Consider the following 26,639-nt stretch of genomic DNA (forward strand, 5'->3'; position numbering starts at 1 on the left):
AACACTTCACAAAATGATACATTGTAATTTCATTAAATTTTAAATGATAACCAAAACATCAGATTCAATATAGGACAGTCTCCTCACTTTCATCTGTATTTATGTATACTGTAACAATGTCTCAGTTAAAAATATACAGTATATATAAACCCAAAGGTTTACTAAAGAAATTCTTTTTTTCCTAATATAGAAACTTTAGCAAGATTTTTTTTTAAAAAATACAATTAAATAGAAATGGGCACCTAGAATGTGAACTGGTCTCTCCAGAGTCATTTGGGATTTAACTTAAGTTTCTGTGCTAAAAAACAACAACAACAACAAAAAAAACTTCATAAACAGACTCTATAGAAGATATGTAAATTCTCTCCCAAAGTCATTTTTTCCCTCGGGAATTTATCTTGTCCCCATTTCAAAGATGGGGGTGGGAAGGGAGTAGGGATTGATACAATCCCAAATCACAAACATGGGTTTATTAACTACAAAAAAGGAACTGTGATTTAATGACCCCAATGTGCATGCTTCCAAATGATCACCATGGAAACTATAGTTTAAAATCAAACAAAAATTAAAAAAAAAAACCACACAACAAAATCACACATATCACAGGAAGGGTAGGTTGCAGAGATATCCTTGCAGCCCTCTGAGAAATTGTCATTTGTCACTGTATCAAAATAGCTTTTGGGCCCCCAGAACTTTCTAGATATGCCCCTGCTCAAGTATGGCAGGAAGATTCATCTCAAAAGAAAAAATAACAGCTAATTCATAAGCGACTCTGAGGAGCTCTATACCATGTCATTAGGGTTTTCAAATACCACACACACAGCTGTAGCGAGAAACAAAGCCAGTTACTCTCTTATCCACTGCGCTGTTACCTGACGCAGATTCCTGGTGACTTTCACATCATGCCAGGCATTATCATTAAACTTTCCATTCACGGGCTCCACTAGTGCTTCAAAGGCCCCTGATCCCAAATTAATGACCAGAGAGACAGCTCCATTTTTCAGGGCAAGATTGACATAATCTGCTGATTTTCCGGTGTGAAGCATCAGTCCATTCCTTTGAAGGGTTTTAAAGGACAGAGTTATTTCATCGCTGCTGCTTTGAATGGGGTTTTGAGACAAGTCGTAGCAGAAGTATTCAGATCCCTTGAAAGTGGCAATATATTCTTCTTTTCCTAGAGGAAAACAAACACATATATGCATAAGTAAAGCAATATACTATGTAAATCAGCAGGTCTCAACAGAAAAAAAATAATCAGTCTGCAAATGATCTCTTTGGCTAATGAACATTCATGACTATAGGCTTGTCAAAGAGAATCAAATGGTACTGTAGGTGGCAGTATGTACTATTTAATAAACCTCTTTAGCCATTGAACCATTGACTATGATAGCTAAAGCTAACATTCTTGAAAATTCAATTAATTTTTAAGTATCACTGCAAGAGCTCTGATCAGAGAAAGTAGCTCTGCGATGCATATCTCCAGGGCATGAATCAGGTACCATAAATGCATACTGGATAGTTCTACTCTGCTGGCAACAATGGCTTCCAAAGTGTTTGCAACATTCTCTCCATCCAATTGAGACATTATTTTAATTTTTGGTGAGACATTTATAGTCAAAGATCTTCTCGGTGAAGAGACAAATATTTTCATCACTGAGAAACTATAACAAATTATCTGGTGAAGGGAAAGCAAAGAAAAAAAATTAGAATTTTGTCTGGTAGTAAATAGATCTCCTATAGAGCATATGCTTTCTTTCTCCCTGGATAAAGGGAGCAATGATAGAAAACTTAATGGAGTCAGCTGGAGTGGTGATTCATTCCCTGATCTCAGCAAGCAGATGGTAGGGCTGGCTTTTATGAGACTGGTAGGAATTCCAGCACATCATCGTGGGGATAGCATATAAATGAAATATCAACACTGTCATTATATCTCAGTTTTTACCATATTTAGGAGTAACAATATGAATCTCACAAGATGCTAGACAAATCAAACATAAATGTGGCTATCTGGGAAGAATTGTCTTCTCTGGGAAGAACTGTCTTCTCCCACTGGATGAAATGAGTTTAGCCACAGGAAGAGAGAAAAGGCAATGATGGCATTATGCCAAGAAAAATGAGACCAAATAGTCTGAAATCAGCTTCTGATAAACCATAGACATGGAAGTACAAGTGGTACTGAAGGCTCTAAATCCATTGCACTGGAAACGTAGCATCTCTACTATGCCCAATGGAGGGTTCATATGTCAAAAGAACTCTTGCTCTAATGGTGATAATAGTTTTTTGTTTTACTTCTTGGCTATTTTCATTTGATAGTCAAATAATTCAAGTCCTTGCATCAGAGCTCAATCAAGATTTCAGTTTACCAGTGCTCAATGACCTGACTCGCTGGATGCAGAAGGTATCATTACTAACTGTAAGGAGGCAACACATAGCACTTGCTTATGACAGTGAGAACCTAAGGACTTTCTCAAAGGAGTATGTCATTGAAGAATGGTCACTGCCTACTAGTAAATTATTAGTGAAGACTAGTGGTCAGACCAAACCCACCACATTCTGAGTCAGAGTCATAGCAGAGACAACTCAAACCATTTAGTGGGTCCTTCCTATTCATACATTCAGATGGCTCCCAGTACTAGTCCTTAGGGAAAATAGAGTAAACCAAGATTGACCTAATTTGTCTCTCTGAAAATTTACAATCCAGGTGTTGGCTTCCCTGGTGAGTTCAATATGGCAAGTGGCTTGATATTGGGAGCCAGCATAGCTAGATATTTCTGACATGGCCACTGTCTAACTGCATTTTTTTAAACCTCAACTTCTTAAAATGGCAGTGATACCGATATTTTAAGATAAAATAAGATGCATCTGGCAAAGTTGGTGGGCACTAAAAATGTTAGATGTCTTTCTCCTTACCTATCTAATATGATAAATGTGATAAATGATCTAAAACAAATAGTATATGTCAGACTTTACTGTGAAAAAGTATTTTAAGATCAGAAACAGAACAAAGATGCCTCATTATCAACACACTATACTTGAAGTCTTAGCTAATGTAGAAAGACCAAACCGTATATATGAGTATTATAAAGATTTTAAGGGGAAAAAATAACATCACATTAACAAATATTATTGTATAAATTAAAAGATCAAAACAATCTTCAACAATTATTTGGTTTAATAAGATATTTTAGAAAGATGAAAAGGCACTATGTGCTGGGAAGAGTCAATGTTTTAATATTATATAAGTAGATGTATAGCTTTAAATAAATTTCAGTATAAATCTCAATGATTTTTTTCAAAATGAATGTGAAAAGCTGATTCTATAAGTTCTCTGGGAAAATCTAAGAGCCTGAAGTAGCTAAGATATTACAGAGAAAAAAAAAGTAAAGATTAGAAAATTATGGTAATTAAGACAATGCATTAGGAAAGACAAAAGGGAGAGAATTAAGAGAATCTAAAAATAATCAGGCCCTGGCTGGTTAGCTCAGTGATAAAGCATCAGCCCACTGTGTGGAAGTCCTGGATTTAATTCTTGGTCAGAACACACAAGAGAAACTCCCATTTGCTTCTCTGCTCCCCCACCTACCCCCTTTGTCTCCTAAGTTGGCCCTAGGGGCTGAGGATGACTTCATGGCCTTGCCTCAGGTGCTAAAATAGCTTGGTTACAGAGCAACAGAGCATTGTCCTCAGATGGGCAGAACATCAGCCCCAGACAGGATTGCCAGATGGATCCTGGTCGGGGTGCATGTAGGAGTCTGTCTCTCTGCCTCTCTGCCTTTCACTTGATTAAAAAAATAAAAAAATAAAAATAATCTTAAACATATAAAAATGATTTATATCAAGCCAAGCATTACAGATTTTATATAAAAATATAAATTAGTGAGGCAAATCTATACAATTTATTTTAAAGAAATTATGATACTGAAGTATGCAAGGATTTATTAAACAGGCATTAAAAAGCACTAATAAATTCTGATATTAAGCCTGACCAGGCAGTGGCTCAGTGGATAGAGCATCGGATTAGGATGCAGAAGACCCAGGTTCGAGACCCCGATGTTGCCAGCTTGAGCACGGGCTCATCTGGCTTGAGAAAAAAAAAAAAAAAAGCTCACCAGCTTGGACCCAAGGTTGCTGGCTCAAGCAAGGGGTTACTCGGTCTGCTGAAGGTCTGCAGCAATCAATGAACTAAGGTGTCGCAACGAGCAACTGATGATTGATGCTTCTCATCTCTCTCCATTCCTGTCTTTCTGTCCCTATCTATCCCTCTCTCTGACTCTTTCTCTGTCTCTGTAAAAAATAAATAAATACTGAGATCCAATTTAATTTAAGTACTGATAAAATTAATAATACCTATTCATAAATAATACCATAAAAAGTGCAAGAATCTAAAACAATTGGAAAAATATTTTCATACTAGATTAGTCAACAAAGAACTATAATTTAGAATCCACAAAATACTCTGATAAATCAATATTTTAAGAAAAAAACGAATGATGGGAAAAAGGGTAAAATAAATGCATGGTAGCTTCATAAAAATTATTTTAAAAAGAAAATAGGCATATATATATTCTATGAATAAACATAAAGATCTGCAATCCTTTGAGTTTTCAGGAAAAGTCATAAATCAAACCATATGTAGATATTATTTTATAGCCATGAAATTGACAACAAATTTTAAACAATTGGAAAATCCCAGGACTTGGAAAAGCTGGAATAAACAGTAATTCTTATTCACTGCTGATGACAGTGCTGTTGAGATAGAAATTGAGCAACTCTAATAAGTACTTTTCAGGCACCTGTGTTTTAGTGCTGGTTAGCTCATGACCATTTTATATCTACTTGAACAAGCTGGAATGTGTTTAGATAGCTGCTAAGATGATAAAAGGCTTCTTGATTATGTAAGGTAATATAAAGCAGTGGTCCCCAACCTTTTTTGGGCCACAGACCAGTTAAATGTCAGAAAATATTTTCACGGACCAGCCTTTAGGGTGGGATGGATAAATGTATCATGTGACTGAGACAAGCGTCAAGAGTGAGTCTTAGATGGATGCAACAGAGGGAATCTGGTCATTTTTAAAACATAAAATATCGTTCAGACTTAAATATAAATAAAATGGAAATAATGTAAGTTATTTATTCTTTCTCTGCAGACCGGTACCAAATGGCCCATAGACTAGTACTGGTCCATGGCCCGGGGGTGGGGACCACTGATATAAAGGACTATAAAGAAATACAGACATTAAAGGGTGTATATAACAGCATCTTCAAATATCAGGAAAGACATCCTTTAGAAGAGTAACTTTATTCTGTATGGAATCAGGGGTGTAAACAGAATCAAATCATAAATGCTATGAGAAAATATTTTTCAATATGGTGAATACTTCCTAACAGAGTTATTTGTAAGTGGAACATTTCATTTGTCAGAAAACAAATTTCTCATCACAGAAAGGACTTATGCTTATATAACTGAACCACTTAATTGGATGTGGTAGGGGTTCAATATTTGGACAGTAAATTGAAAAAATGGATCCTTTTCACACAAAGTATCACTGGTTCTACTTTATAGTGAGGAATGTTAGACAAAGAGAGGTTAAATGACTTCCCAGGTTCACATAAAAACTAGTTCTCAGGACATGCCCCTCCCCATTATGCATGGGGTAAAACATCATTAATATTCTTTGTAGTTACAATTTTTTTATTGTGAAACAAACTTTATGATCTACATTCTTAGCAACTTATAAATATATGACACAGGATTGTTAACTATAGTCTCCGTGCTGTGCATTACATCTCCAGAACTTAATGATTTTTTAACTGAAGTTTGTTTCCACAACTTTCAAGTTCACAGAACTTCTTTATCGAGTGAAGGATGTCCACGTGTGGATAGAAGTCGTGCTGTCCCTTATACATGAAAAATGTCAGGACGTTTTCCTATGCCAAGAAACGGGCCCACATTATTGTTCTTGATTTTTTTGTTTTTCATTTATACAAACTCAAATCACACAAGTTTGTAAGGTTTTGCTGTATTCATGTAACTCCAAGGTTAGTTCAAACACAAACCAGAAACTAAAATCAGCATGTGAAATAAAACAAACAGAAACAGACATTTGATGTAGAGACTTGCTTCGTTTGTTTGTCTACTCTGGAAGTCAAATACACAAGAATATTTGGCAAAAACATCCTTTACTAAACAAAGGTACACACTAGAAGTTTACATTATTAAATGAAATAATAAGCCTGGCTGTTTCTGACTGTAAAAATAAAGCAAGTTTAATAAAACAAAAAAAGGAAGTCGGCTTATTGAAAATCACATCAGGTTAAATCCTCAGTCCCTGAGAAATGTAATAGAAAATAGTCCATTTGCCACAACCATGCATAATGTAGAAATTAAAATAATCAATTGATTACTGTAAGTAAAAAACTTCATTACCTCAAAGGTAGTTACTCTTTCCTTTGATATTTTTACCTGATGCAATATTGTACAACATTGCAAAATTCTCAGATATAAATAAACCTATGTAAGTTCTGAGGCTAGCTTCTATTGTCTCAAGCAAGAATTCAAGCTGTATAAAATATTTATTCTTCAAGATTTTCCTTCAAATTAGGTGCACCTCAAGGCAGTCAATCTGAAAATAAATCACCAAACATCCATCAGATAACTCTAAAGCATATATATAATTTTAATAATGAAATTCTTGAGATTATTAAATATAAAAACTAAAGAAGACTTAGATATTGCCTAACCTACAGCTTTCATTTATTAGATGAAGAGACTAAGGGTCCAACAGAGAAAATTACAACTAATTAGAGTAGAATCAAAATATAACCTTGCCTGCTTGATTTCAGTTTTATGCTCTTTAGTATTTCCCAGATATTGCCATGAAAGGAAACTCTAATACATGACCAATAACTACATGCAGCTTAAACTTGAACACATTTTTCAAAAGAAAGAAAAAAGGATTTGGTTCAAAACTTGAGTACAACAAACTTCCAAATCTGTTGTGAAACTGATTTGCTGTGAACCAAATAGCCCACTCTACCCTTGTCCAGGCTGATGACCAGTCAGTTCTGCACAGATCATATGATACCCAGGGAAAGTAACGAACAAAATACTCTGGCATCAACCAGGTGTACAATGTTGCAGTTTCTGGGCTTGCCTAAGGCTCAACTTCAAACAATTGAACCAAATGACAACGAGACTCTAGCATCTTACAGTCTGGAAGAAACTAGTGACACAAAATAAAAACAGCTGTGAATACAGACTTCAAAGAATCTCCATATAAACTTATGGTTTCTTTATGTACCAATTAATGAATACTTAATAAAAAAGTAAATTTTATAATATAATTATAGGAATACTATCTATTATAGTAGACTTATTCTGTATTTACAGACAACTAAAAATTGGACATGGAGAAAACAGTTTCAAGTATGAAATCACCCTAGGATCCACTTGGTCGGTGCAAATATACTGAACAATTTGCCTCTATAACCATACTCCAAAGAGTGGCCAATTTAAAAAAGGCCACTTTTTCTCTAGAATCAGAAGGAGGCTGCCTCTAACTCTAAAATAACTATCATTTCAGCTCTCCAAATATTTTGATCATGTCAAGGTTGCAGGCTGGAGCCCCAGTCAGGGTTCAATCAGGAGGGTGTGTGCTTAATCCCCAAGGTCAGTGGGTTGAGCCTCAGTCAGGATACAGAAATAATCAATGGCACAACTAAGTGGAACAACAAGTTGATGCTTCTCTCTCTCCCCCTCCACCCCACTTCCTCCCTCTTTCTCTCCAAACAAAAACAAAACCTGATCTCTTAACACCTGCTACTCCAAGTGTGGTCTGGGAGACAGCATCATCAACAGCGTCACTGGCATCACTTGGAGCTTGTGAGAAATGTTACTCTCAGGAATCATCACCACCCTGTTGATTCAGTATCTGCTTTAATGAGATCCCCAGGTGATTCACATGCACATTGAAGTATGAGTCCTACTGTTTTAACAGACTTTAGATTACAGTGACTTAGAATGTCTTCTAAGAATTGTAAGGGAGTGTTTTTGTGTATGAAATCTTTTTTTTTTTTTTTGTATTTTTCTGAAGTGAGAAGCAGGAAGCCAGAAAGAGACTCCCAAATGCACCCAATGGAGATCCACCCAGCATGCCCAGAAGGGGGTGATGCTCTGCTCATCTGAGGCATTGCTCTGTTGCAACCGGAATCATTCCAGCACTTGAGACAAAGGCCATGGAGCCGTCCTTAGTGCCTGGGCCAACTTTGCTCCAATGGAGCCTTGGCTGTAGGAAGAAAAGAGAGAGAGAGAGAGAGAGAGAGAGAGAAAGAAGAGGGGGGCCTGACCTGTGGTGGCGCAGTGGATAAAGCGTCGACCTGGAAATGTTGAGATCGCCAGTTCGAAACCCTGGGCTTGCCTGGTCAAGGCACATATGGGAGTTGATGCTTCCAGCTCCTCCCCCCTTCTCTCTCTCTGTCTCTCTCTCTCTCTCTCACTCTCTCTCTCTTCTCTAAAAATGAATAAATAAAATTAAAAAAAATATTTAAAAAAAAAAAGAAGAGGGGGAAGGGTGTAGAAGCAGATGGGTGCTTCCCCTGTGGGCACTGGCCGGGAATCGAACCCAGGACTTCTGCACACCAGGTCGATGCTCTACCACTGAGCCAACCGGCCAGGGCCTGTGTACCACATCTTTATTAATGATCAAAAACCAAATATTATGATATTGTGACACTTTTCTTAAGACATAAATACCCAAATCAGCTACTTTGCATCTTTTGATTGGAAAAAAATAAAAATTGAAACAAAAAAGAATCAAAGAGACCTGATCAGTGTACAGATGTGTCCAGCGTGTTTAATCTGCATCTCAACAGAATCCAACCAGTAAATCATTGAAGGTAATCCCTGAATTCTTATTCTCAATGTGTTTCACCTTTAGGTAATATACCATAGAATTCTCTGTGGCTTTGGGAATTTACAGCTACTTTTCTGAATAAATCTAAAGAGTTTACATTTCTTGGTAGAGTCTAACAAGTCATTAATAGTGACTATCCTTAAGGAGGTTCAGGAAAGTACATTATGTCTCTCTAGAAATACCTTTGTTCCCCCATTGCTGCAAATGAAAACAAACCATCATGCACCTAGATGTGACCTGACTCGTGAAAACTGATGGGCCTGGGCTGTCACATTTTCACTTACTCTAGTTTAGTGAACTTGGAACATTTTAAAGTCAACAATAACTGTCAGTGGGGAAAATACACACTGCTAAGTCAATGTCTACTATGTTTAAAATAAGAATGGCAGTTCCTTAAAAGAAGGACAGAACTAAACTTATCTTAAAATCCCCAGCATTTTAAGTGGAGATGGGAGAAAATAAATATGTGATAAATGCAATAAAGAATTTCAGTGGGCTGCAAAGGGATGTATTTATGCAATCCCTCCTTCTAAGTAGACTTGGCTAAGATTTATTTTTTTGGTTTATTTTATTGTAGTTTTTTTTCCCCAGATGGTTTGCTAACTTTTTATTAAAATAATGCCAAGTAGGAAGTCACAATATAATAATATCAGTATAAACTAGGAACACGTGGATTGTGAAAACCATTTTTTGCACTGGGAAAGGAAGAGAAGGAATGCTGGAAACCCATGGAAGGCTTTTTTTCTGAGACAGAAAAAACACTGAATCTAAAAGACACACATATAAAGCACTGAGCACTGAAATTCTAACTGAGGGAACACTTTATATTCATTCAGGCATCATTTGTTTTACATTTATACATAAAACAACCATGACTTGGAGGCTCTATTTTAGGTATTAGAAATATATTAGTAAACAAGGCCTTCAAGATCTTCATTCTCATCATACTAGTGAGGGAAAGAAAACAAAGAAATAAGCAGTCACATGTGACAGTGAGCAAATGAATGAGTCCCGTGAAAGAGTAAGAATGGCTGGGGCAGGTGATTGGTTTAACCGACTAGAAAGCTCTCTCAGACGATGACATTTAAACTAAGACCTGAATGCTAATGAGCCACTAGTAGGAAGAACTAGGCAAAAAGTACCCACCCCCAAAAAAAACCCTATAAGTGCTACCTTCTGAAATGAGAACATATTTGGTTCATTTCAGGGATGAAGAGACAATCCAGTGAACACTGAGCATAGTGAGACAGGGGCGATGTGGAGTGAAATGAGATCCAAGGCTAGGTTCTGTAGAGCAGCATGGTACCATTCCGTGGGCCATTTGATACCGGTCCGCAGAGAAAGAATAAATAACTTACATTATTTCCATTTTATTTATATTTAAGTCTGAACGATGTTTTATTTTTAAAAAATGACCAGATTCCCTCTGTTACATCCGTCTAAGACTCACTCTTGACACTTGTCTGGGTCACGTGATACATTTATCCGTCCCACCCTAAATGCCGGTCCGTGAAAATATTCTCTGACTTTAAACCGGTCCATGGCCCAAAAACAGTTGAGGACCACTGATGTAGTGCCTTGTCAATCTTGCTCAAAATGTTGGATTTTATTCTATGGACAATGGAAAGCTATTGGAGTATTTGTAGGCTGGGGAGTGACATGATTTGATTTCTAGTCCAAAAAGATACATCTGGCTTCTATGTGGAGATTAAACTCTGGATCAATATGGGACTGGTAGCAATGATATTAATATTTTATGAAGCTATAGACCATAGGAGCATGGACTTTGAAGTCATACACACCTGGGTTCAAATCCCTTTCTCACATTATGAGCACTTGGATAAATCATTAGTCACTTTAATATCTATTTTTTGTTGGTAAATGGAGACAATAACACTAGGATGTATCTAGAAGGTAGAATAAAATAATATATAATGTATATGTAATAATTTATTAAAGCATCAAAACCCATGGCATATAGTCATGGTGTATAAATATGAAAGAGTATTTATTTATGAATCTATTACATTTCTTCAGCTACTGCTTTCAAACATACACTGTCACTTTTTTTTTCTCCATGTCTTGACAATATTTTTGGTAAAATCACTAAATTTCTGGTCACATTTGGTTATTAAAAACTCAGGCTAATAAATCACTTTAACCTAACATTTTATATAAATTTCATCTCTCATCTCATAGAGTTCAAGAGGAGAGGAAGGATGTGGTATGGATCTAGGTGTTTTCTGATCACCTGCCTTAAGACTTCTTGCATTTTCCAAGACAGAGAGAGAGTGGAAGAGAGAAAGAAAGAAGGAGCAAGACTTATGTGGCCCAACCTGCTTCATCCTTTAGCTCCAGTCTTTACACAATACCCCAGAGTATCTGGCTATGGTAACCCTCTGCCCAGCAAGCGGCCTTTTTTTTTTTTTTTTTTGTATTTTTCTGAAGCTGGAAATGGGGAGAGACAGTCAGACAGACTCCCACATGCGCCTGACCGGGATCCAGCCGGCATGCCCACCAGGGGCTACGCTCTTCCCACCAGGGGGCGTCACTCTGCCGCGACCAGAGCCACTCTAGCGCCTGGGGCAGAGGCCAAGGAGCCATCCCCAGCGCCCCGGCCATCCTTGCTCCAGTGGAGCCTTGGCTGCGGGAGGGGAAGAGAGAGACAGAGAGGAAGGAGAGGGGGAAGGGTGGAGAAGCAAATGGGCACTTCTCCTGTGTGCCCTGGCCGGGAATCGAACCCGGGACTTCTGCACGCCAGGCCGACGCTCTACCAATGAGCCAACCGGCCAGGGCAAGCAAGCGGCCTTCTTGTGAGTAATACTGGCCAGATGGTTCAAGCCCCAGTGTAAGTGGAGTGTCTGATTGCCCCATAGAATCTTAGTCATCTTGGCTACACCAAAGGTTGAGAGTGTAGGCCATACTCCTGTGGTCTCTTTCCACCCTTCCAGTCCCCTTCTCCCCTCCATAGAAAGGCACAGGGCCAGCCAGCAGATCTGATGCCTGCACTGCCTTGGGTCACAAATGTAGCATGCTGGCCTTCCTTTTCTGCCGGCATACTCAGGTACCACATGGCATTCTACAGTAGTCTCTTGCTCCAGTTAGCTCGGACCAAGGAAGCACACTTATCCTTGAACAGTGTATTTTCAGAGGGCCTATCACTTAGTGACTTTTCTTCCCTACTCTCCATCCCTTGATCCTTAGGTAGATAGGGAAGGTGGACGGAAGACAGTGTGTTGGGAATGGCTGAGGGTCAGTTCTGCCATCTCCTAGGAAATTTCAAGGGTGATAACTTGGCCAGTTTTTAGAGGTTCTCTCTATAGTGGAGGTTACTTAAATTTTTTGTTTTCAGAGAGCTCTAGTCAATAATTCTGTGAGGAAAATTTCTCTGAATGTGCCATTATGCACATAGTGGGCAATCAATTATTGGTATTATTAGCATTACAGTAAATTAAATACTACATTTTAAAGAATTATCTAGCTGTTTAAAAACATCAGCTTTTTACCACAGTTTATATTAACTGTAATATCATTATGCTCAACACCCTAATTCTAGAAAAATTTTTGGTTTAATAAAAGTTCATGGAATAAGAAAGAGATGGAAGTACTATTACAAATAGCATAAAGGAAGGAAAAATATGTCTCTGTTGATGGTTTATTCTTTTAAACAGGTTTATAGGTAGATGATATTCAAAATGATTTCATAAGATTTTTGTGCTTTTTTATTTTATTGTTTTTATTTTTCATTCTTTCAGAGAAAAAAACTTGAACTAAGAATCAGGAGAGTTGAGCACTGGTTTCTACACAGCCACTTTTCAGCTCTCTGGCCTTGGTCACCCCACTTAGCCCTTCTGGGCCTCATTTTCCACCCTAGCGAAGTCAAATAGCTGGACTAAGTGGTCCTCAGTGTTTAATTCTAAAATTCTATGGTTTTATAACATTCCTGATTTATTGGGCCACTATTTTATTGGTTCATTCAATAAACATTTACAGAGGCTCAGCTCGGTGCCAAACTCGATTGTTTTCTTTCTGTCAACATCAGGGAACATACTAGAGTCAAAATGTCTTTCACAATTTCTGGTGGCTGCTGCTTTTAAAAGGAAATGTTTATAGCAACCTCTGTATCTTTGGGCTTCCAGAGCTAGTTTTCCTCTTACACTGTAAGGACATAAAAACCAAGAAAAACAAAGGGACATGGAAAGATGTTCTGGTTATGTTCTATCAAAAAGAAACTTTCCATTCTTGTCATTTTTCTTCCTTAGCTCCCCCCCCCCCCATACCTTTGACAGATTTTTCTGGTTCTATTCAAGCTGGGGTTTTAAAAGAATATATACAATAATTTTTTTCTCCCAAATTTAGGTAGTTATCTATATAAATGCAATTTCTAGAATAATTAAATATTTTAAGAAAAAAACTGATAATACTTACTATAAGCTTATATGAATTAATTTGGGATTATACACATTTCTCCAATGAAAGCATAGAAAAGTCAGTCCACACTGAATAGTGTTTTTCTATGGATGGCACACTTAATTTGGAATGAATTAGGGGCCCTGGGTCAGTCCTCCAGTTTATGTTGGCACTATAGGGGCACAGGTGAGTAACTGCAGTAGAGTCGGAGTGTCCTTCAACTAGGTTATATTCTTGGTGTCATGTCACACTTTCATGTTTTTTTTTTTAAAAATGAGGATCTTTAACATAATAAGTGTGGAACTGTTATTATTAATTATAGGCTGATTCTTCCATAATGTTCCCTCATTTCATTTATAGCAGCTGTGCTGAAAACATTGTAAATCAGCGTTGTCTTGTTCAGCATTTCTCATCCTAGGTCCCTCATCCAATTTAAATATTATTTTCTCAATTCTTCCAAGGATGGTACAAAACTGGCACCTTTCTAGGTATATAGGAGAGAAGTTAATTTGTTCAGTAGAGCTTCATTCCTTCCCCAACACCAGCAGAGGTCAAGCCTAAGTGCAAACACAGATTTTATCAGAAAGATTTTGGAACTTCTGTATTTCCCTATGTATAAAACACTCCCATGTATAAGCTGCACTTAAATTTTGGGGCCCAACATTTGAAAAAAAATGTATTACATAAAGTCATTGAACTCAAGTTTTATTCATCATAATATTCATGTAACTCCTCGTCACTGTCAAAACTCCCATCCATTAGCTTGTCCTCATATGTGTCTGATGAGAATCACTGTCTTCAACAATGAGTGCAGAAACAAGCGTGAAAAAGCAGGAGATGCAAGTAAAAAAGAAAACTACAACCACTATATAAAACACACCCAGTTTTTAGACCCCACCATTTTCCAAAAAAGGTGTGTCTTATACATGGAGAAATATGGTAGTTCACAGAATAGAAGAAATCATTGCACCACCAAGTCTTTTTTTTTTTTTTTGTATTTTTCTGAAGCTGGAAACGGGGAGAGACAGTCAGACAGACTCCCGCATGCGCCCGACCGGGATCCACCCAGCACGCCCACCAGGGGGCGACGCTCTGCCCACCAGGGGGCGATGCTCTGCCCCTCTGGGGCATCGCTCTGTTGCAACCAGAGCCACTCTAGCACCTGGGGCAGAGGCCAAGGAGCCATCCCCAGCGCCCAGGCCATCTTTGCTCCAATGGAGCCTCGGCTGCAGGAGGGGAAGAGAGAGACAGAGAGGAAGGAGAGGGGGAGGGGTGGAGAAGCACATGGGCGCTTCTCCTGTGTGCCCTGGCCGGGAATCGAACCCGGGACTTCTGTACACCAGGCCGACGCTCTACCACTGAGCCAACCGGCCAGGGCCCACCAAGTCTTTTGACAACAGTGAACCCCACAATCACAATAACTTCTTTCCAGTTCTGAATTCTCTAAGCAGGGGCCCCCACTTTTTACACAGGGGGCCAGTTCACTGTCCCTCAGACTGTTGGAGGGCCGCCACATACAGTGCTCCTCTCACTGACCACCAATGAAAGAGGTGCCCCTTCAGGAAGTGCGGCAGGGGGCGGCCCAGGGGGTATAAATGGCCTCAGGGGGCCGCCTGCTCTAAAGGAAGATTAACTGATTAGCTCAGCTTGTGTTAGTCCAAAGTCTGTACTCTCAAATCAGACTTTATGACTGGGATGGGGGGGAATGGCGGGATTATGAAACATACACATATGGGAGAAGAGATGCGACAGGACAGCCTACTCATTGATTAACACCTGAAATTGTCAACAAGTTGATGTTGAAACCTAATGCTAAAGAGCATCCTTCCTAGGATGTGAAGTGAAGAATAGCTACAATTCCTATTTTCGTTTTACTTATGTTATAAACTTAGGTCTTAGGGACCATTGTAAAAAAAAAATATGGACATTGGCTCATTTGTGACTAATTTTATTTGAACTGTGAAACTTTGTCAGAAATCACAATCACAGTGAATCACTGAATATACACTTTAGAGTGGGAAGAGAGAGACCTATAAAGGATCTAAGATTTTCTCCAGTATCTATAGGGTACATGTGAAGTTGGGATTAGAAGCTGGGTTTCTAGACCAGTTGGTCCCAAACAGCGCCGGCCAGCAGTATGACCTGGAGAGTCCATTTGAAAGGCATATTTGTAGCACTTCTAGTCATAAGTCCAAATTTAAAAAGCTTGTGGGGGAATTCCTGACACTTTATTATTTCTAGCTCCTTGTTACTGCTAATAGCCAGCTTAGCTTGAAACTCTTTTTTTTGGAAAGTACCTTGACTTCCCTCAACTTGTTCTCCACAAAAGAACCCATTTCCCAACAAACAGTGAACACAAAAAGTGAGATGAAATAAAATGAAGCAACCACAAAGTAAAGCACATTCTTCTTTTTTTTTTTTCAGTTTAGAAGTAATTTGATTGGTGAGAGAACATTCTGGCCAGACTGAATAACGCCACCTCTTGAATCAGCAGCTCTAATTCACAATATAGCCATTCACTTCTCACAGAGAGGGTTCTCCGGTCTCAAGGATAGGACACATTTCCACATTCACAGGCTGAAATGCTTTTTTTTAAAAATTTTTTTCCCCTTTCTACTTATTGTAAGTAGAACCAAACACCCTTTTGAAACAAGTCTTTTCTTTGTAAAGATCAGTGGCCTTGACACTATATAGCAAGAATATATATTTTATACTCTCTGCTACAAATAAGTTGCCTCCGCCTCCATTCCCCAACCGCATGCTTTCTCCATGAACTATTCATAAAACTATAAAAGCTAAAGCAATCTATTTCAAGGCTTTCAAAAATTTCATCCCAGTTACCCAGGATTCCCATACAAAACATCACCTTTCTATGTGCAATGCATTCTTCCATTTTATTTTTTATAAAAATAGAAGTTGTTTTAAATTAACTTAATTTTATAGATAAGAAAACTATGATCCAGAGAAATTCAGAGATTTGGCAAAACCCACTTTGTCTGAAAATGCCCTCAACTAGTATTTGGATCTCTGCCTCTGAATCCCATGCTTTTTCTACTACATTTTCTACTACATTCTACTACATTTCTAATGCTGCTTTGGATAGGTTTGGATGGACACCTTTGTAGTTTCAAAGAGAAGAAAATACTCATTTTGAAGAATATAAGACAGTCAGGTTTTTCGAACATGACATTTAATCATAATTGAATCTCTCAGATACCTACGTTTTATAATTCTTAGAGTAAATATACAAAATTTTAGCTTTATGATCTTACATGATCAAATAATATTAACATTATTTTTCTAAGCTACAGACTCATAGTGAAGTAATTATCTAAGTTTCTCACCAAATCTGCAATATTTATGTTAACCTTCTCATCACCAAAATTTGAGTTTTGTAGTTTTTTTTTTATAAATAATTTTATAATGAAAGCCTCTGACTCAAATGTCTAAATATTCCTACTTAAAAACAGAGAGTGCATGTTAAGTCTATAGTATTCCTTATGGTGTAAAAAAGAGAAAGAAAGCTGTATTATTTTGCAATAAAAATAAACATAAATTGGCCCTGGCCGGTTGGCTCAGTGGTACAGCGTCAGCCTGGCGTGCAAGGGGTCCCGGGTTCGATTCCCAGCCAGGGCACACAGAAGAAGCGCCCATCTGCTTCTCAACCCCTCCCCCTCTCCTTCCTCTCTGTCTCTCTCTTCCCCCCCCCCCCCCCCCAAAGCGAGGCTCCATTGGAGCAAAGATGGCCCGGGCACTGGGGATGGCTCCTTGGCCTCTGCCCCAAGCGCTAGAGTGGCTCTGGTCGCAATAGAGCGACTCCGCCCTGGAGGGGCAGAGCATCACCCCCTGGTGGGCAGAGCGTTGCCCCTGGTGGGCGTGCCGGGTGGATCCCAGTCGGGCGCATGCGGGAGTCTGTCTGACTGTCTCTCCCCGTTTCCAGCTTCGGAAAAATACAAAAAATAAAAATAAAAAAATAAACATAAATTGAATACATATAACTATCTTGAGAAGAAGTTAATTACTGGCTAACTAGGTATATCAGGCTGAGGGGATATAATCAAATGTTTAATATTCATACTTATTCTCAACTTGGCATCACAATGAGATCATCTAAAGAGCTGTGAAACACAATTGATGCTTAGGGGCCCTGCCCCTGTCAATATTCTCATTTAAATGGTCCAATGTGTGGCCTGGGCATTGAGATTTTCAGATGTTTCCCAGGTGATTCTAACATGCTGACATGGAAAGAATCAAGTGTTTAGAGAAATATGACCTAGGCATTTATTGTGTAGTAGTTGTGCCCTTAGAACTGGACAATTTAATTATAATAATGTGACAAAATGATATGGCTTCTTAAGCTATAATTTACATATTAGATATGACCTTCCTATGTGTAGTGTTGCTTTATATGTGCATATTGCTTGACTAATTAATAAGCAGTTGGAATGATCTACCAAATAAACTGGGAACAATTAAGTGTATTTCCTTTCTCCTCTACAATGGTGCATTAGCAGACTGACTTTAGAACTTTTAAGTCACAGTCTCTTTCTCTCTCTCTTTTATTTATTTATTTTTTTGTATTTTTCTGAAGTGAAAAGCAGGGAGGCAGAGACAGACTCCCATATGCGTCCGACCAAGATCCACCTGGCATGCCCAGCAGGGGGCGATGCTCTGCCCATCTGGGCTGTTGCTCTGTTTCGACTGGAGCCATTGTAGCACCTGAGGCAGAGGCCATGGAGCCATTCTCAGTGCCCATGCCAACCTTGCTCCAATGAAGCCTTGGCTGTGGGATGGAAAGAGTGAGATAGAGAGAAAGGAGAGGGGGAAGAGTGGAGAAGCAGACGGGCACTTCTCCTGTGTGCTCTGACCAGGAATCAAACCCGGGACTTCCACATGCTGGGCCAATGCTCTACCACTGAGCCAACCAGCCAAGGCCAAGTCACAGTCTCTTTTTAAGGGCCATTTTACATAAAATTCCATCAGTGAGCACTCAACTCCTTCAGATAGTATGAAAAGCTAAAACTTGTGCTGATTCTACATACATATCTTGCTACCCATACAATCACATTCAAACACATAGAAACCCCCAATTAGCAGAATTCAATTGTTTTTAATTTTTTAAAATTAAAACAATACAGCCATCTCCCAAACTTTCCTTATACAACTATATAAGGTAGAAGTATTTCCAGCAAAATCTAACGCAAATATTCAAAGAAGGCAAATGGTCCAAAACCTTAAAGCCTGTGCTTTTTACTTGCCAGTCAGAATAAAACCTGAAGCCAATATAAAGAATATAAAAGTTAATCATCCCAGTATAGTTATTAGAAATGTATATTCTACTCTAAAAAGAAAGCCACTGATGAAAGTTCTGGGGGAAAAATAGATAATATAAACAGATAGCTACACCAGAGCTACCCCTGATAGACTGAACAGAAGGGACCGATACCGCCGATACCCATTCATCAACTCCTCCTTGACAGGCCCATCTTTCTTTCACACGCCGCACATCTCCGTACACTGCAGGCTGCAATTTTAAACGTCTCAGTTCCTCTTCCTGATTCTAATAGACAAATGCACAAAGGACTGATTTGTGCTTCGCTCGCTGCTATGCCTTGATAAACAATCGGCTCAGGATTTTAACCAAAGTCAAACTCTTAACTAAAAGACTCCTCACAAAAGCCTTTAATATATTTCTGCTTGTGTTTTCTTTCCATGTATTTCAGCTTGAAAACAGAGAGTTTCTTTCCCATTTCCCCCATTCGCTGTTGCTTAGTTGCCTAATTAAAAAGAGGGCTATTGTGAATGCCAAAAGGGAAGACAATGGAAAAGTGGGCAGCGGGGTCAAGATAAATGTCCCTGGAGCTGACAGACCTGGTGATTCTCTTCCCTGCAACAAACCTTTTATTCTTTCTCCAGCTCAGATACAAGGCAGGCACAGAAGCAGCCCTTCAGCCTTTCCTACTTCAGGTCAGAGTGCCTTTTATACTTGGCATACAACCTAGATGCAACAGAATTCTGTACAAAATGGAAAGTTTTATGCTTCCAAGCAATTTAAGTGCATTCTGTGGTTCTTTCGTCCTGTGGGCTGCCTTAGCAGATTTGAGGCATCTCTTAGAGCAAAGTGGTTTGAAAGCTTTGAGGTTTTCTTGGCGACCGGGAAGAATAATTTGACTTCTCTTGGAATAAGATCATATTCAGCAGAAAAGATCTGCTGTGCTGAAGGTCGTGGACCTTGGCTCTGTGCATATTCCTTTATTCAGCAGAATAGCCTCTCCAAGTCTTCAAAGACTGTTCCGATGCTGCTGCAGGTGTTGTCTGTGGAGGCCTCCCTGGCAGCCACTGAGTTCTCGCATCCACATGTCTCCTTGACTCTGTCTGTTCTGCTCTCTGTACTTGTGTATTTGTGTGCAATCCACAGCTTTTCATATAAATACTTCCACGAATTAAGAGAATATGAATAACTAAATAGTTAAATTTCAAGGGAGAATAGATTTTTTTAAATGGATGCATTTCAAAACCTTAATTCCTAAGCACCATTTCAGAATGTGTTGTTTGCAAAATAAACTATGGAAGCCCTAAGGAATTAATAACATTATTAATTTAAAAAAAATACTAAAAACTATGTGTGAGTCTCTATATCAACTGCTTTGAAGAAAACAAAGATGAATTAGACCGAGCTCTATGTTATAAACTCTTCACAATTCAAAGAGGATACAAGGACTATAAAAGGCCATAGAACTTACAAAGAAGAGGTTATTTCCAAAGTGTTGAGATACATTTCATAAATAAGGTAAAACTTAGATAACAACTTGAAAGATGACTATTTAAAATTAAGGGGATTCAGGGAAAAGCCACTCCAGGTGAGGGTATGAATATGTGTGACATGTTTGAGGAGAGAACTCAGACAAGTAATGAAATTTGACTATAACTAAGGCGGGGTGCAGAAGAAGAATGGCAAATGAAGTGAGGGCATTTGGTTCATGTGGAATTGTAAAGGCCTTGATAGAATAAAGGGAGGAGACATACCTGGTATTTTTTTTTTTTTTTTTTCATTTTTCTGAAGCTGGAAACAGGGAGAGACAGTCAGACAGACTCCCGCATGCGCCCGACCGGGATCCACCCGGCACGCCCACCATGGGGCGACGCTCTGCCCACCAGGGGGCGATGCTCTGCCCATCCTGGGCGTCGCCATGTTGCGACCAGAGCCACTCTAGCGCCTGAGGCAGAGGCCACAGAGCCATCCCCAGCGCCCGGGCCATCTTTGCTCCAATGGAGCCTTGGCTGCGGGAGGGGAAGAGAGAGACAGAGAGGAAAGCGCGGCGGAGGGGTGGAGAAGCAAATGGGCGCTTCTCCTGTGTGCCCTGGCCGGGAATCGAACCCGGGTCCTCCGCACACTAGGCCGACGCTCTACCGCTGAGCCAACCGGCCAGGGCATACCTGGTATTTTTATCAGGAATATCCACCTGAGAGTAAATGCCAAATCATCGATTGGCATGAATTGAGGGTCAATGGCACCTCATTTCTTATGAGTGAAATAGTTTTGAACAATGCAGTCTTCCTAAAATGAAGATAATTTCAATGGAAAAATAAGGAGAGTTATGTGTTTGGAAAGCAGTACTGAGGTTTAGTTCAGAGAGGGAAGGAACAGATGGATGGTCCATCATAGGATATTTTTCTTCTCATTTCTTATCAAAGGGACTAACATTTGTGAGGAAAAAGTCTTCATGTAAAAAGGGTTTATTTCACATTTTCTGCCAAGGAGGATATTACTCTAACGAGTCAAGACAGTAAAGCTAAGTTATATTCTACTTAACTGTGGGATACATTTTAGTAAGTTGCATTAAATATGATTAAAGAATGTAATAAAAACTCTTTAGAGTTTTACTATAAGAAATAACAGTGCAAGGTACTTTTCAAAAATGTCCTATGTGAATGCCTTTTCTTATAGGATAAATTTAAGTGCAAATGAATACAGAGCCTAAATACATTTATTTCACTCTGTTCCTGGTGATATGGTAAAGAGTACAGTCTCTAGAATCACAGGAGACAAATCACTCCATCACTTATTAATTTTATGATTAGGGGCAAGTTTACCCAGAGTTAATGAGTTGATGCTTATAAAATTACTAACTTGGGTCTGGCCTTACATGTCATCCAGTCCTCGTGTAGACAATGTTTATTCATTTAACTTTTTAAATATTATAAAATCAATTTCATCAATTTTATTTCATGGAGAGCTGCTTTCATTCCTTGATTAAGAAAACATTCTATACCTACAAAATTATAAAGATTTTTTTCCTAGTACTGCTGTAATATTACAATCTCTTTATTGTTTACTGATATGAATGGTATGTGAAATGAACCACATTTCACCTTTGCATATGTATAATCAGTTCTTCCAACACTATCTATTAAATATTACATCTTTTCCTCACATATTAAACTCCACATTTAATTTATTTTAGACTCCAATCTTCATCACACACCTGTTTCTTTGTTTCCATGCCAGAACCAGACTGTTTTAATAATTGTCATTTCTAAGTACCTTTTAATATTACGTTGGAAACTCAGCCAGATTACTATCTTTCTTTAAAAACATTAGTTTTTATGCAAATATATGCTTGCATGTTATTTTTAGCATCAGTTTGTCAAGTCCTTAACCTCGCTCCTAAAAATGATATTTTTAAACTGATCTATATCCATATTTTAATTTAAAGCTTGAAAAATCATACCCAGGAACACACTGTTTATTTTCCAATTATTTGGGTTCTGCTTTATATTCTTCAGTAAAATTTTATTATTTTATGTAAATCTTACACAAGGCTGATATTTCTAGTGTTAGTATAAGTTTTCCATATTCCTAAAAATGCTCATTAGGTAAAAAGTCCTAACTATTTAAACACCTATATTTATCTAATATACTCAAAGATTTGAAAGGAAATCTCATCAATATTTTTGCCTTCTCATCTTGGCCTCCTATTCTGATTATGCTGAGTAACTGAATTGGTAAGAAAAATATCCTTTACAGTATTCTTTTTGGATCTAAAAAAAAAACAAAACAAACCAGCTTTTTTCATCCGACTTAACATATGCATCTTGAGAGTCATCAAGCTATACTACTTTAATATTATACCTATGGCAAGAAACAATTATAAATTTCAGAAAAAAATATCAAAAGTAAAAAATTAATAATAAAACAGATAATTTAACTAAAAACACAGAAGCAGCCCTAACATGTCTGTTCACCATGACCTTTAGTCCAAAAAGTAAGGACTACAACATCCTCATAGATGGCTATCAATTTTCATTTTATACTTTTATGGAATGGGATAAAATCACCTTTCTCACTGGAGAACATTCTTTTCTTCTACTTTAATCTCTTTATTTGGTTTATCTTCCAGGCTGAAGGAAAATAATCCTTCACTATTACTCCTAAATAACAATCATGAGGGACATGAACTTAACAACGAAAGTCAAACAGCCACCTTCTTTCTGCAATTTTACAACTGAGGTTCAGCAGTTAAAACATTAACCCTGGAAATAAAAATGCTGCAGTTTAAACCGATTCATGATGCTGGGGAGCATCCACAGGTTAATATATATATATATATATATATATATATATATATATATATGGTCTACCTGAAAGTTCTGTTTGTTTTTATCACAACAAGTTTCAACACGTAAGCACATGTTTATTTGGCGCATGTGTGCCTCTCTATTTTTATCACTTAATGTATACATACTACATACTGACGTAGCAAATTAACTAAAACAAAGTTGATTCACGTTAGTCTTATGTGTGAAGCGATAGTGTACCCACGGCTACTGATAAAGTTCATTTACATCACTGTAATTTTTACGAATTTCAACAAGGAAGAAATGCTACAGAAGCATGTCTGTCGCATCCACCATATTCCCTGGACTTAGCACCCTCCGACTATTACTTGTTTTTGTCCTTACAAAATTTTTTGAAGGGCAAAAAATTCAAAAATAAAGAAGATATCAAACAAGCACTGGTTCAATTTTTTGCATCAAAAGATAAAACATTTTTCAAAAATAGGATATACAAATTGCCCTCACGCTGGCAAGAAATCATTAATAATAATGGCAATTATATTATTTAATAAAGTTTATTGACGGTAAGAAAAATTTATATTTCATTTTATTCCAAAAACGAACAGAACTTTCTGGTAGACCATATATATATTTAAATGTATATAGCTATAAAGATTTCTTGATTATTTATTTTATTTTTTTTACAAAGACAGAGAGAGTCAGAGAGAGGGATAGATAGGGACAGATAGGAATGGAGAGAGATGAGAAGCATCAATGATTAGTTTTTCATTGTGACACCTTAGTTGTTCATTGATTGCTTTCTCATATGTGCCTTGACTTGGGGGGCTACAGCAGACCGAGTGACCCCTTGCTCAAACCAGATGAGCCCACGCTCAAGCTGGCAACCTTGGGGTCTTGAACCTGGGTCCTCTGCATCCCAGTCTGATGCTCTAGCCACTGTGCCACTGCTTGGTCAGGTTTGATTTTAATATTGAAAAGAATATGTCAAATTACAAGTTCAAATGTAACTAAAAATAAATATTCAAAGCCATATCCCAAAAAGCAGTATTTTTCTGTAAAGTTATAGGAAAGTATCTCTAACTTTCATTTCTAAGAAAATAATAAATAGGAATAAATAAAAAAACTAGCACCTAGATCTCTCTATTTCTTTACCAGCTTTAATTTTTTTTCATACAGCATTTATTCTCACCTAGGTCATGAAGTATGTGTTTATTTCTACATTGCCCACTAACGTGTGAGCTCCGTGACAGCATGGAAGCCTCGTTGTTGTCACTGTCGTGGGGGTTGTTCTCCACTACGTTCCAAAGACTTGGACAGTGACGAGCACTGAGGAGACACTGAATAACTACCTACAGATTGAATTACTCATTAATAATTAATTTATAATTTGCACAGGAACTAAAAATTAACTGAATAAAACCATTTCAAAATATAAATGTAACTTTCAGTCGTTATCTCTGACCCTTTAAAATGTTACAGTCCTCAAAAGTAAAAATCAAATTTGATTAACGAGCTAAAGAAAAGCTGCTGCCTGAATATGACCTCAGGAATGATTCTTATTTACATCACTCCCAGTCTCAGAAGGGAAAACATATTTCGGACACACTGAATGAATCGTTCAATTACATTTGTTAAAGGCCGGCCGGGGAGGGAGATACGCCGTGGGAAGGGCTTGCCTGTACAGGAGCGTTTAAATGACGAGACCTAAAGAAAGAGGAAGGAAAAGGGTAGGTGGAAAAGCAAGGAACAGCCTAGGTATCTACAAAGATATGCATGAAGTTCTGAGGCCAGAAAGACCTTGGAAAATTCTAGAAGCTATGAGAACTGAGACACACAAGAAAAGAATCAGGACAAAACAGGTGGAAGGCCCCTACTCTGTGGGCAGATTTTCTTTTCACAGTGAATTAGCCAGCTGGAGTCTTTGGAACTTTCCTGAATGGTCCTGTCCAGCCAGATGCTGTATTAGTAACAAGTGGAAATAGGAAACACTCTGAATTGGTTGATGTATGTAGTGAGGATGGTGACTCTTGGCCGGTAGAAGAAGGCATTTTGTATTCAGAAAGTTTGAAGTTCCTTAGATAGCTCTCCAAATTTCATCAGCACCCTGTGATAAGAAGGATCAGACTGAGGAGCAGCAGTTTTTTGGCTACAGATCTGAGACCTTTCTATGGGAGGACATAAGGGAGCTAAACCATATCCATATATTTTAATGCTAGTGACACAGACTGGGTTTTTAATTAGTCAGCTATAGAAAACTCAGTTTTCTCATGAATTCTTAAATTCCATAATGTTCCTACCTCTGTACTTTCCTATTTTTTCATTGACCTGTCCCACTGGCCACATATTTCCAGACTCAGGTGAAGTCCTATCACCAAGATTCTTCTCTGTAAGATGCCTCCCTCCTCTGACTTCATCCAATATTTCATAGCCTGTATTACACAGTTCTTCCATCAATTGTATAGGATTTCTTAGGAGAAGGAGACTCATAGGAAGAAGAGAGATATAAAAGGAGAAAGACTACACATATAAATATTTTTCTAAAAAGAACATTTCTAATGAGGATTAAAAAACCAATTCAAGGTCAAGCATTACATTCTTTGGGTGAACATTTTTCAGTCTGACCATTCTGTTTTAATGTTATTCTACAGGCTGTCTGTGCAATAGGGGGTCCTCTTGAAAATGACTTGCTAAACAAATCACATCTATCAAACATGTCTCGGTTTTAGACATGTTTGCTGAGGTCATTCTCTAGACATTGTGCTGAAGGAGAAATAAAACTAGAAGCCTGTAAATAGTAGGCCGGGCAGAAAATAGAAATGGTTTCATTTATTTTCCAGTTTGAATGCTTCATGTTTATTGTTTTTAGAAGCTTGGGATACACATGGAATCTGTAAAAAATTTTAATATTGTTAAATTCATTTCAGAAAAATTCTTTGGCTCTCCCAGTAGAAACCCAGGCAAAGTACATGAATAAATAACCCATGGAATTAAAAATTAATGATAAATAAATCATTGAAAAATTATGGAACTTTACAGTCATTCAAATAGATGCTTGGGAAAACAGAATAGAAATGTCTATGTTTCACTTAAACAATATTCAACACTAGTTCGGTGTAATAAGACAAGCACTTCATACCTTAACCAGCAGAAATACAAAGTGATACAAACTATGGAGAATATTAATTGGCAGTTTCTAAACAGTTAAAGGAAAGTTCTACGTTTGTTCTAACAATTCCACTTCCAAATAACGTATCTACGGGAAAATTCATAAATATTAAAGAAATATTTATATATTAAAATGTACAATACAACACTAAAATTTAGGAAAATTATAAATAATTAAAGTACTCAGTTACTAGAAACTAGTTAAGTTTATGAAATAACTTTAAGATGGAATAGTTATCTGTAACAAAAAAATGATGTTTCACATTCTAATGATGGGGGAAAACATTTCTGTCTACATAAAGCTAAACAAAATAAAGCATGGATATACAAACTGTATTATAAGTTCTATAATTACAATTATATTATATATATATATATATATATAAATATGATTTACATGTAAACACATTTCTGGAAAGAAATATACCAGAATGTTGCCATTTCTGCAATATAAAAATGTGTGTTTTTCTTTCTTTCAATCTTCTTGCATCTTCTAAATTTTCTATAATGAATACTTTTATAACCAGAAAAATTAATATTAGATGATCAATTGAAACTCATTTTGTCTAGTTC

The 26,639-nt window shown here is 37.7% G+C and overlaps 1 protein-coding gene and 1 non-coding gene across 19 annotated transcripts in view; both read right to left on the bottom strand.

The window, feature by feature from the left end:
- NRXN1 (neurexin 1) overlaps positions 1-26,639 on the bottom strand; it is a 1,279,091-nt gene that overhangs the window by 810,934 nt on the left and 441,518 nt on the right. For all 18 annotated transcript variants that reach the window (XM_066267113.1, XM_066267112.1, XM_066267110.1 and 15 more), the window contains one exon: positions 873-1,174. In XM_066267113.1, coding sequence (XP_066123210.1) covers positions 873-1,174 — 302 coding nt within the window. The remainder of the gene's footprint in view (positions 1-872; positions 1,175-26,639) is intronic.
- Positions 20,680-20,755, bottom strand: TRNAT-AGU (transfer RNA threonine (anticodon AGU)). Its single transcript has one exon. It is a non-coding gene; the product is annotated as a tRNA-Thr (tRNA).

The sequence above is a fragment of the Saccopteryx bilineata genome, chromosome 3 (assembly GCF_036850765.1).
Source record: "Saccopteryx bilineata isolate mSacBil1 chromosome 3, mSacBil1_pri_phased_curated, whole genome shotgun sequence".
In the NCBI taxonomy this organism is placed as follows: Eukaryota; Metazoa; Chordata; class Mammalia; order Chiroptera; family Emballonuridae; genus Saccopteryx; species Saccopteryx bilineata.